Genomic DNA, 13385 nt, shown 5'->3' on the forward strand with positions numbered 1-13385 from the left:
AAGGGCGAAAAATCTCGGAGGGCCCGTGTGCAAGTTGCGCACGTTAAAGATCCCTTGGTGGTCTAAAATCGATAAGAGTAGGCTTCGGCCGCCACCCGGGCAAAATTCAAAATTTCCTACCAACGAAAAAGTATTAGGTGTGTCCCGCGCGCTCATATGACCTTATGCAGTTGCGAGCGCCGTAAAACCCTATACTAAACAACAAACAAACAAACATTCTGTACACCCAAACCCTACTCCTGTACACTCAAACCCCTGCCCTGTACACTCAAACTTCATTCTGTACACTCAAACCCCCATTCTGTACACCCAAACCCTACTCCTGTACACTCAAACCCCACTCCCGTACACTCAAACCCCATTCTGTACACTCAAACCCCCATTCTGTACACTCAAACCTCATTCTGTACACTCAAACCCCACTCCTGTACACTCAAACCCCACTCCCGTACACTCAAACCCCATTCTGTACACTCAAACCCTCATTCTGTACACTCAAACTCCACTCCCGTACACTCAAACCCCACTCCCGTACACTCAAACCCCTGTCCCGTACACCCAAACCCCCATCCTGTACACTTAAACCCTACTCCTGTACACCCAAACCCCTGTCCCGTACACTCAAACCCTACTCCTGTACACCCAAACCCCCGTCCCGTACACTCAAACCCTACTCCTGTACACCCAAACCCCCGTCCCGTACACTCAAACCCTACTCCTGTACACTCAACCCCTGCCCAGTACACCCAAACCCCAGCCTCACCTGGCTCCTCCAGCCATCTGTTCCTACAGCAGGGCCGGCCTCCCCGTCTGACGTGTATTCCCAGGTCTCCCCGAGACCGTCAAAGCGTTTTTGGATCCGTTTGTTCAGGTGGCGCTGAGAAAATATGGGAGAGGTTGGGAGAGATTGGGAGAGGTTGGGAGAGATTGTGAGGGGAAGTCAGGAGAGAGACTACAGGAGTGGGTTGAGGAGAAGTTAGAATAGAGGATACAAGAGTAGATCTAAGTAGAGGACAGTTCAGAGGAGAGTTTACTCCAGTTAGAGAAAAAAATAAAGGAGATGATAAAAAAATGAGTAAAAGTTATAGGAAATGCAGTAGGATAGAATATGTAAGAGAGGATAGCCATAATATGATACTATGAGAAATCAGTATTTTAAATTGGTGCCTAAACGATCCAAGTTTGTTCCCATGAAAAGTGCGAGTGGTGTGTAATGCGGCAAAGTGTTGATTTCGTCTCAAATTCATGCTATTTTCTCCGAAATAGTGTTGGCAAGTCATTTATTTATGAAACATAGATGTTTTTACGCCCAATCGACACAATTTAGATGATTTAGGAAACATGCTTCGGCCCTTAATGTCAGGGCCGGCCCGGGTTGGGCGGGATACAACGTCTCAGCAGACAGATTTGACAGAGATAAGAGTGATGGTAACTCTGTTGACTTACTTTGAGGTGGGTGACGATTTTTCTGTCCATTTCCACGCTGACGCGCTTGAACCTTTTAGTTTCCGTGAACTGAGGACAAATATTAGACCCACGTATGGTTATCGGACTGTACACAACTACATAGAATAAAGTTAAGATATCTCAAGTTATATAAAACCAGTACATGTAAACAATACATTAATGTGTAAAAAGATACTGTATATCAAAATCCCCCAAATAAACTCTTAACAAATTATAACAAGATATTTTCTAAGGAGATCATTTGACCTATTACCTACATCCAGGGTCTCCACTCTCTGTGTCTCCAATGTGTTGTCATAACTGAAATACGATTTTAAATTATTTAAGAATTGGTGGTTCGGGAGGGGGGGGTGAAATTGTAGCACCCTGGAGTAGCTAAGACGCTCCCGCCACGCTGACGAGCGCACTCTGGAACGATGAACCTGTTTGTTCTTAAAAGAATATTCCTATTTCTTATTCTGGAATAGAACATGTTATTAGCCGTCCATACTTACGTCATCTGAGAAAGACGTATGGCTGGCTCCTTTCCTTGGGGCGCGTAAAAATGTTGCCTCTTTATCAAGCGGCGGTAGCAAGGTGCTTTTCTTCCGCCCATCTTCGGCAAGCTGAAAAGGACAAGAAATAAATTTTCAGTTTGTGAAGTACAAAAACACATTAGATTATAACGATATATTGTGTTGTCCTCTCTAATGAAAACTGTCAGGGGTTTACTAGTTGTTTGTGTCATTTAGTGCTCTTCTAATTAAAAGTGGGTACTTGTGAAGTATGGACTTAGACCAGTTTAGAATGAATGAATACGTCGCCTGCACTTTAAACGTTACGTGTTGATGCTATTATACGATGTCACACCATAGAATGGTCAAGGGTAAAGATCTACGCTAGCACTTTATTCGGGACTCACATGATTTGACCTAAGCGAACGAGGTTCCAAAATCGCCCCTCTCTCCGTAAAAATTCACCTGTCGAAACAGATCACGAACTCGTTTCCCGTCGATTTCGATATGTCAAATGCTCTCAGTTTTAAACTGTTACACTGAAAAGACATGTTTTACCCCAGCTCTCACTGATCTTTAGCCCATTCTAATCATTGATGATATCCAACATGAAATAATGCATCCTTCTTGAAGTCTTATTCCTACCCCCCTGTGGTGAGCTGTGGTAACTATAACAGTGTGCCTCAAATAAAGAACACTTTAACTATTGGATACATAAAGAGGGGAGGGGAGGTTCTGGCCCAACTTCCCCCGTGTTATGTTGTGACGTCATGGGAAACAATTGGGTCCCTACGTACACCACTTTCTGTTCGCCAAGGTGGTGTCATGGCCGAAGGACACTTTCAAACTATTTATAGAATGGGGGGAAAGGAGCTTAAGGTGGGAATGCCCAAGAGAAGCTATTGCGATGCCGCCATACCGCCAGCTGCACCCTCGGGCGCATTTTCTAGCCTAAACTAGAGCAACGAACATAGGATTTGTCGATTTAATTTCGTTCTTGAGACCAACAGTTAATGTTCCGATTCTTGGTATTGCTTTGGGACAACGAGAATACACACCCTGCTCAGAACGGAAATTACTTAATGACCAAAACTGACAAGGCCATGGGCTTTCAAAAATGTGTTCCAATACAGGTATCCAATGACTAGAATATAGCCAACGAAAAATTCGCCTTTCCGACGATTTTATGTTCACTCGGACGACGACCCTATTTTGTTAGTCTTTTGAACTAAAATTTTCGGACAGACAAATTTCTTGTAGATAACATAAGTGAATCGATACCAGTGTTCGCAGGGATTCTAATACCCGAGGCATAGTGAGTATTGGATATGGTCTCTTTTTAAGCACAATCCTGAAAAATGCTGTTTTGAGAAAGTCGAAGATAAAGTTTTTGCTCCTCGTTCCGTGTTTATAAAAGACAAGGAGAGTTGTCTCTATAACCAAACAAATATACACACTAATGAAGCCAAACTTCTCCTATAGGTAGGGCAATGCCCACTTTTGGTGTAGGTCAAGATTTCTGGAAACCCCCGAAATTTGGGATAGCCCGCTTGTCCTTAAAAGCGACCATATTATGGTTGAAATAGCTCTGCATAGGAATGGGATATGGACTGCCACAGGCCAGCGATGAAAATGTGTATACTCTGCATTAATTACGTTTTATGTAGTCCCACCTTGCCTTCATTAAAGATTAGCTAACGCTGGATAGCAATAGCAGGAACGCGCGGAGCATGCAGATGGCTTGATTTCTTTGATGGTGAGTTAAACATACCATCTTCCTTGTGACTTTGATCAAATGTTACCGAGGTTGTTGTTTTTTTTATAAACAAAGACCTAAACTTAATTTTGGTTAAGTAACGATTTTTAAAAATCCAAACCACGTGGTCGGGTTAAAATGCCAATTCTTACAATAGTAAGGTTAACACTTATTGATAAGTGTTATTTTCATCAAATGACGTACATTTTAGAGCACTTAGTTTTACACACCTGAAAAAAAAAGACTCAAAAGACTAGGCCTACATTCTTTTTTCGCAATCAAAATGTTGTACCTTTGTTTTGATTACCGTAAATATCTACGCCATACTAGAGTCTATGTGTTTATGTGTGCCAATGTAAAATAAATTACTCAACGGAATAAAAAGGAAAATTCCTTCTTTTATTTTCCTTTATGTATTGGTACGCCAAAAACCTAGAGAAATAATCAAATGGAGCAGAAAAAAACTGTAGGGGATAAAAAGTATCCTCATCGAATTGCGAAGAGTATCTCGTTACGGTTATGACTGATTGCGTCTTATGTGTGTGGCAAAAAGTGAGCCGGAGATGGTGGCAAGTATGATGAAGTGAGGGAGACAGGGATGTGAATAGTACAACGAGTAAGCATGTAGGCAGACAAATTAGAGACCAATAATTAATCAGATAGACCTTTCAAAAAGCAAACAGAAAATGAAAAGACTGTGGGTGCATTTCATCCGAAATCAGTCCTACATTAAAATTTGCGAAATAATACGAAATAGCAAAACCCAAATAATATCGTTCCTGTCTACACTGTATTCAAGAGGATGGACCTTCGAAATTAGTGTCCACCTTCGATAGAACTAAGGCAAATGTATGAAGAGTATAAAGAAACTTAATATGAAATAAATCTAAATTCAGAAAGCTCCACTGGGGATTCGAACCAGCACAATCCAATCTGTAGTATACCATCTGAGTTAACGTCCAGCCGACCTTCAGTCAATGCTGGTATATTCTTCATATTTTGTAACTGTGTCTATTTCAGAGGGGTTAATGACAGTTCAAACGCAAGCAGTGTTCTTTGCATAAATCAATACATGTCTGATTACATGTCGTTGTCGAACCTCTCGTAACATTCTCTCCAGATATGAAAGGAATCGATGGCGCGAAACGGCCAGAGAAATGACTGGGGTCAGAGCGTTTGTCGGGGGGAGGGGGGGGGGTTGGCAGGTGACCCTGCTGATCTGTGGCAGCTCTCAGTTAACATAATACACACTGTGGTCGCTCGGCCATTGAAGATATCACGCAACTGTTCTTGATTTCCCGGCGGGTTTGCTCACGGTAAACACAGTAACCTCGTCGGGCAGAAGACTGGAATTGTTGAACAATAGGACTGGTTTACAGTGGCAAAGGCTGACTGTTTGACAGGGTAACCAAGAAGAGACAAAGAACCAGATAGAGATAAGAGCACATACTAAAAGAGGCTAGATCACTGAGTTGTGAATGAAAATAAATCCTGAATTAATTACTGTATATTCACCGACAAAGTAACCAAGAAAATGGCTCATTAATTAATATTTATTTCCACTTTGAGCTAAACGTAATTCTAACTTTTAACATGCAGCGGGAATAACGGTGTTAGTACTTTATAAAGAAGGCAAAGAACCGGGGAGTACAATACTGCAAATGCTTGGTGGGGGTGTTTTGGGGGGATTTTTTGGTTTTGAAGTTTGGTTGTCTTTTCCTAGCTTTTCGTGGCCAGGAATGGATACACTCACAGCAGCCATGAGATAACTAGGAGTTAGTCCCCCTTACCTTTTTCATGTAGATTCTACCATTTTGATATAGTTATCTTACATAGTCAGTGCGTGTGGCTGCTTATGAAAGTGACCCGGAAGGGGTGAACAAGGTATTTATGTGACAAATGGTGTAGGTGTAACGCTACTATCAACGCTGTTAGGTTGTTTTTTAAGGGGGCGGGACCTCCGCGTTTAACGTCCATCTCCGAAAGGACCAAGCCAAATGGGAAATTCGTGTAAAGTGCCTTTCCCAAGGACACAACGTCGGACCGAGCTGAGGCTTGAACCCCCGAACTCTCAAACTCACGATTACGAGTCCGGTAGCTTAACCACTAGGCCACCGACGCCACTAATGCGGCAATGAAACAGTTTAAGTGCTGTGCACACTGCTCAATGCTCATTGGTTATTTCATGTTCATGATGGTCTGTTTAAATGTCTAAGGCCAATGTCTGTGACGGTCTACGGGTGATTTTGGCTGCCACGTTATTCCCAAATTAAGGAAGGAAAACGGTGATTATTTGATTATGTAGACGCTTCGTCCCTGCTCGTTTACCTGTTTAGTTGTAAGCAGGAGCTAATTAAGAGAGAAAGAACAAGAGATGAAGAAACGAATAGGAGATGTTGAAAACTGATTCTTTTGTCCACATCAATATAGTTCATGCTACCCAGACAGCATGTGACTTCCCTGGGCCTGTCAGTGTCCACCCAAGCTGTGTGGGACACTTTAAAACAGGAAAACTGTTGTTGTTGTTGTTATTGTTGATTTTGTGTACATCTCTTTCATCATTCTACGGTTGATTAGAGGGTGCCATCTCCGAAATTAACGCCAACCTCCGATAGGATCAAACAAAACAGGTGGAGAACTTTTGAAAATTGCAGCGAAAAATCGAAGTTCTAGAACACTCTGTTGGGGATTCGAATCAGGGCCAACCGATCTTTAATCCAGCATGATATCAACTGAGCTGATGGGAGCTCCTGAAGAAAGACTGACTATGATCAATGTTGTATTTACTCTGCTTCCCTTGGGAGTCAAGTAAAGGTTCAAAGAAAGTCTGTAGCGCCGGTGGCCTTGGGATAAGGCTTCCGGACTCGTAATCGTGAGGTGGCGGGTACGGAGGTTCGAGCCGACGACCCGACGTTGTGTCCTTGGGAAAGGCACTTTTCACGATTTTTCCTCACTTCACCTAAGTTGGAATGGGTACTCGGCCATAGACAGCGAATGGTCTTGTCAGTTTGTTAGTGTTTTAGGGCCGATAAATGGCCGCTTGCACTGTATGCTTTTCAGGAGGTTGAGGTTGTTTCAGAATAATCTCATGTCTGTTGGGGTAATAGTATAACTTGTCAAGCGCATAGAGCTTGCAATTGAGCGGGGACTTGCACTTTACAAATGCTATCTATTATCATCATTATTATTATGAAGTCGCACCGTTTCCGGTAAAAGGTACAGAGAATAAGAACAATGCAACAAAACCGGCTGCTGAAGACATTGGGACTAAAAACATCTCAGAGACGGACGTAAAAATCATACTGAAAGCTGTACTTGTACTCCAATACTTTTTATTGTAAATGAATAACACCTTCAATTTCGATCACTTAGGAAGCTGGATACTTCATCCTTGCCTGCCACACAGTCAGGGTCCTCGCAGGCTGAACGGGACACATTATCCCAGCGCGCAGATGTAGATACTCGTTTTTTTAAACTCGGGAAACAAGTTCAGGCCTTCCATGTGCGCCTGCGAATAGCCTAACTGTTACACCAGATACCTTGGTCTGAAATTCTAAACAGAAATTACTTTTTTTTTTCAAGTAAAATTTAAAATGATAATGATCACTCGCATGTGACGTGATCCCGTCGTGAGACAGTATCGCTGATGACTTAGCGAGGGAATCTATAATTTAATAACTGACAGTTATATATAACATTAACTGTTGCTTTGTTCTGTTTTGTTTTTGTTTTGCTGTTTGTTTTGCTGTTTGTTGTTTGTTTTTATCCAACTTCGTTCTCTCCCGTTATCTCATTTCACACACCAATTCACAAAGTACGAATACGGAAGATCACGCAACAGTTCCTGATTTCCCTGAGGATTTATAGATTACAACATGTACATGTTCAGGTCTGATTTAAAGTGTGGAAAAGGAGGTACCGGTAGCAAAAAAGAAAAGAAAGGATTTAGAGAAAGAAACGCAAGGAGAAAAGAGAAAATCAGTAATAGGAAACTTAAAGTAAAGATTAGGGGAACGGCAGTACGGAGCAGGGAGTGGGTTATTTTGCTGGAACATGCCCCCATCACGAAATCCGCAAAAGTAAGGTAGTAAGTCATGCCATTTCTTGGTCTTTTCCACGACTCCTTTCACACAAAAACACCTACGACTCCTTTCACACAAAAACACCTACGACTCCTTTCACACAAAAACACCTGTTGTTACCGAATGGGTTTGTTTTTCAGTTGACACCAAAGCTCCGATAAAATCACCAAACTACATAATTTGTACGTCATGTAATATCCTACCAACAAAAATCAAGCTCGCAAGCCAACAAGTTAAGCCACTAAAAACATATACCGTCAACCGCGACACCCCAGCTGCTGTGTACGATTTCTCTATAAATATCAGATTACTATCAAGAGAGCCACCTTTTGTTCGGCTCCACGGAGTCAATAAAGTGTCTTGAAGTGATAAAGAAAAAAAAACTCAAAACAATACTGTTTTATAGACCTGGGCCGTTGGTTTGCGTGTTTACAGCATTTAACCCCGATATCTGCTGGCTTTTACTGACTTGAACGTGTTCAAAGACCTCGTATGGTAGACAAGTCGTTTTTTCTCGTAGACACGAAATGGTGAAGGTCCTCTTTAGCCCGCGACTCATAAAACAAGTATCAGACCCTTTGCACATGACGTCACAGCATTCCATATGTGGTCCAAAGTAAATTGTAGTTTATTCTGTTCGTTTATCGAGCAAGTACCGTGCAACTTTAGTAAGCTGCACGTATAGGATATGACACTTTACGGTGGTTTAATTAAAAGTTCTGAGTCGGTCTCTAGATGCACAAGGATTTTCCGGGGGGGAGGGGGTGGGGGTGGGGGTGGGGGGGGGGGTTCACTTTAACGTTTATCAGTTTCACCAAACCATGCATGTTGTTCCAAATCAGTTCCAAAAACCAAACACGGAGTAACATTAGACTACTGCACTATTCTTGAGTCATGCTTAGTTCCGCTCAGAAGGGATGAGTTTGATTCCAATATGAGGAAGCTGGCTACATAACAGAGGGTCTCCGTTTTTTAATTGGCATACATTCCATACTCCTCCTGGATTGTCTGGCGTACAAGGTCGAAGAAACACAGTTTCAAAACAGCCTATTTGTACCGAAGGTTGTCGTAAAACGTTTGCGACACGTTATACCACTCGGAATTGTAATGTTCACAACAGAAGGTTGTATTTTATGATTTCGACAATAAAAATCACGGTAGTTTTACCATAAACGCCATTGTATGCACAGTACTATCAACTGAAAACGCCATTGAATGCCACAGTATTGTCAACTGAAAACGTTATTGTCACAAAAAGGTGGTGAAATGGTACAGGTTTAACGCCCCTATCAACACTATTAGGTTATTTAAGCCAAGTGGGAAATTCGTTTTTTTTAAATGCCTTTCCTAATGACCAAACGTCAGACCGAGCAGAAGCTCGAACCTCCGAACCGCAATCTCACGATTACAGGTCCGGTAGTCTAACGGACACTTGTTTATACCGAAACCTCCCGAAAACAACCGAAATCTCCCAAAACCACCCGAAACCACGCAAAAAACCCGAGACCACCCGAAACCTCCTCAAAATTTCTATGATATGATGTTATTTTGCTATGCTATCTATCGCTCTGTGGAAAAAATATAGATCTGTAATACTGTACAATATTATCGTGTTTGGATTCTTCTTTTGTTTTAGTAAGTGTTTTACTGCACTTGCAACAGGATAAGGTCAAACAAGTGCCGAAGATTAGAGGTGTTACAAGAGAGCAACAAACACAAGAAAGAAGGAGGCGGGAGATAAGGACGATAGATGTGTGATAGGAAAGAAGGAGCAAAACACACCAGAGCACCCGCCAACCACCCACTTGGATACTTCTTGATCCTGAAAAAATTATTTAAACTAAAAAACAATACAATAGCATTATATACAAGAGACAATATTTCACTTGGTTTGACTTATTTGTTTTTATTTCAAACACTTTTTATTTTGGCATGTACATAGGAAAAGTACATATCTAAAAATAGTCTAGGGAATTAGTGGTATATGCTTTAGTTTTCATTCTACCGTACCGGACTTAAAAATCGGCTTATTGCATAACTGACGCCATTTATCAAAAGCTGCATGTACAATCAAAAATTCCTCAAGACAGTTTCTAGAAATAGGAGTCGTTAACATTTTGTGAAAGTTACATTAAAGTCGAATAAGATACAGCAAGAAAATGAAATAAAATGTGTGAAAATAGCATTTTAAGAAAACGGCGATAAAGGTCAGAAAAGGCCAAAATAGTTCTCTTTCCAATTAGAAACCAGTAAAAACATATTTTAAACTCGAACATGGCAACTTCTTGATAATATGAACGCAATAGAAATAGAATGAACGTTTCCTACTAAAATGAAACATATAAGCTGTGTAAAACATGCCTTTTGAGAAAAAAGTGGCAATTATTTTCTTTTTAAAATTCTTTACCCTCTGCCCTAAAATCCCTTCAAACACCACTTTAGGGTATAGAAAATCATACATACGTTTCTGGACTTTTGTCTAGGAAATATCCAGGAAATATATAATATAATAAGTGATAACCCAAGTTTTTTTTAAATTTCACCCAAAAATATTTTAGGGGTCACTTCATGGCCATAGAATACTTCACAACATGCACAAGATAACAGAAATTAAATAACGCATCATAACATTATGTGAAAATCTATACTTGAATACTGCTATAACACTAATTAAAATTCTACGAAGTACAGGCTATTAATTGCAACCTGAGCAGTCGCTCATCAGTTAAAACAAAATAAAGAATGAAGTTGAACAAAGATTTCACAAACCATCCTTTTCTCTTATAAAAAGAACCAAGAACCTCCCGACATTATATTTTATCCACAGAGTGATAGATAACATAGAAAATGACATCATATCATAGAAATTTTGAGGGGGTTTCGGGTGATTTTTGCGTGGTTTCGGGTGGTTTTGGGAGGTTTCGGTTGTTTTCGGGAGGTTCCAGTATAAACAAGTACATCCAAACTGTTGAACACATCCTTCAGCACTGCAAGACACGCAGGGCCCTGAGACAGGAAACGTGGCCAACCCCACTGACGCAACAAGAGAAGCTATACGGCCGCCAGATGAACTGACTAGGACGGCCCAATTTATGACAGATACCAGACTTCAAGTGTGATGCGATCGAGAAGAAGAAGACAAGTACAGGTAGTCTAACCACTGGGCTACCGACGCCACCACCACAGTCAAACTAAACGCTACCTATATTTTCAATTGTATCCCATTGTATTTTCTACTGTTAATGTTACGTTTTATTTACCTCAGACATTACTGCAATTATCTAAGGTAAACCTGTTGCATTTTTTGTCTCAAAAGGAAATGTTACTGAATTTTCTTTTGTTAACGTTATTCTATTTTTTACCGTAAACATTATTGTATATTTCTAGCTCACACGTCACCGTACTCTCCCCACAGACACGACTGTACCTTCATGAGTTGCTGTACCCTCTCCGGGGCCTCCATACTCCTGATCTCTACGATCGTGAACCTCGTCTTTTTCGACACTCCTCTCTTCTTCTTGCCATCTTTTCCTCCCTGGCTGTTTCTTTTCTTTGTCTTTTTCTTCACTCCTCTCAGTTTCTCCATGTAATATCTCTTTGGGTGATCTGCAGCATCGGGAATTCCCCGACTATCCATCGATACTGCCGGCATTGTTGGGTATCCTCTCGGTCACACAAGGAAATGTTTACGAAGGTTTGTCAAAAGCAGATTTCTGATGTTATTGTGCTAACTAAAGGTAAAAGTATATCGACGTGCGGTTGTAAGAGTGAATTATATAGATCTACCTGTTTTTACTCAGCCAATAGACTTTTGTTTCATATCTTTTAAAAGTTTAAAACAATTTTTCCCCTTCTGTAACGCAAAAGACGGAAATAAAAGAGACAAATTTGAGCACAAACAACTCCGGAAACTGGAACGGAGACAGAGACAGAGACAGAGACAGAGACAGAGACAGAGACAGAGACAGAGACAGAGACAGAGACAGAGACAGAGACAGAGAAACTCGTTTTTTGGATACGCTGTGCGCTTCTCGTTCGACAAAATGTTTTTAGCGAAATATGGATGTGAAGGAGACCCACAGTGTTCATCCACAGCAAACCTCACTCTGTGATTCACAAACTCACAAATTTGTAACAGCTTAATAAGTGATAAGTGTGTGTGTTACTTCCGAAGTAACTTCTTCATCTCAGTCTGTGTTCTTCAATCTAGTCTTTTTACAATGATAAAGACCAAATAGATATGTCTTTTTCGTGAATTATGGTTTCAACTTCATTCCAGAAAAATACATTCCTAATATTTCTTAACCTTCAAACATTGAACCTTTCAGTACTTCCAGTTCTCTACCAAAGAGAGTGTGGCGATACGTTCAGGATGGAATTTAAAAAACCCAAAAAACTAACAAAAAACAAGGTAACTGTCGGTTGCGGTTTCTACTTTTTTAAAGAAACGTAACTGTTATGGTTATCACAATGTTGTGTTCTATCAGAAAAAAAATATTGAGAACAGTAGTAAAGCACTGTTTCTAAGTGGTTCATGGAAAAAAGAAAGTCCGTGGTACACAGAGAAAGTTATACACTCTGTGCGAATGTCTCTCCCGCGGTAAAGTTTGGTGAACACTTTTAAAGGACTGAAGCGTGTGTCATAGTTTGCCTTCATAAAGAAGAAAAGCACAAAATAAAAACTAAAACTTCGAATCTCGTCACAAAATCTGTATATTATTACACAAACAGTGCGCCAGTGGCAGCCAATGGCAATCAAAGACTTTACCACGTTCCAGTCCAAGTAAGTGAAAACGACGGATTATCTCATTATTTTCACTACGGCACTCCAAAGACAAATCCTGGGTTGGACGCGCACACGCTCGTATATCAACAGCTCCCTAAACACTCTCACCACCTGTTTTCCCATGCAATGATTCTCGTTTATATCCATAGTAATATATCACTCAAAGACAGCACCACACCTGCAGATGTCTGAAATACTATACGGTTCTATCTGTCTGTAGATCTGCAGGGTGGAAATAGATAATTCCTCTACATAAGCGGTTTGATATGCGTCTTATCTCTATAGAGAACAAACTGGACTACCGTTGGGCAAGTTCGTAAACTCATTGGCAGACAACGCCATAAAATAATAATTCTCACTGGTGGGACAAACGAGGGGGGGGGGAGAGAGAAAGGTATTCGGTCATGTCCGGGTATTCAAATGAGTCTCTCCTCTCTTTCTTTGCACAATCCCGATCTTTCGTGATCAGAATCGATTCCTGATTGTCCAATCCGTTCGGGATCGATACGTTTCGATGGTAATATACACTTCTTTTGATTTTTGTTTTAGGGATTGGAGAAGAAGACAAGGCACGTGGAGGTGCTTTGGGGATCTTCATAATTATTATTTCTGGGTTTTTTCTTTGGCTTCGTTTTTTTCTTTCTTCTTATTTATGAGAGAAAAGGGGTGTAGTACTTGTCAAAGATACGAAAGGGAGGTGGGAAATTACTGGACGAAGAACATCATCATCATCATCATCATCATCATCATCATCATCATCATCATCATCTTCACCATCATCATCTTCATCATCATCATCT

General features: G+C 40.8%; 1 protein-coding gene across 1 annotated transcript in view; it reads right to left on the reverse strand.

Moving 5' to 3' along the window:
- The window catches only part of LOC106011569, a 25552-nt gene extending 13489 nt beyond the window's left edge, over positions 1-12063 (reverse strand). Inside the window, exons 1-4 of the mRNA XM_013081675.2 lie at positions 11227-12063; positions 1962-2072; positions 1447-1515; positions 764-877 (exon numbers count right to left, since the gene is read on the reverse strand). Of these exons, the coding sequence (XP_012937129.1) occupies positions 764-877; positions 1447-1515; positions 1962-2072; positions 11227-11451 (519 nt within the window). The 5' untranslated portion in view covers positions 11452-12063. The remainder of the gene's footprint in view (positions 1-763; positions 878-1446; positions 1516-1961; positions 2073-11226) is intronic.
- Positions 12064-13385: the final 1322 nt, after the last annotated feature.

The sequence above is a fragment of the Aplysia californica genome, unplaced genomic scaffold, assembly GCF_000002075.1.
Source record: "Aplysia californica isolate F4 #8 unplaced genomic scaffold, AplCal3.0 scaffold00141, whole genome shotgun sequence".
NCBI lineage: Eukaryota > Metazoa > Mollusca > Gastropoda > Aplysiida > Aplysiidae > Aplysia > Aplysia californica.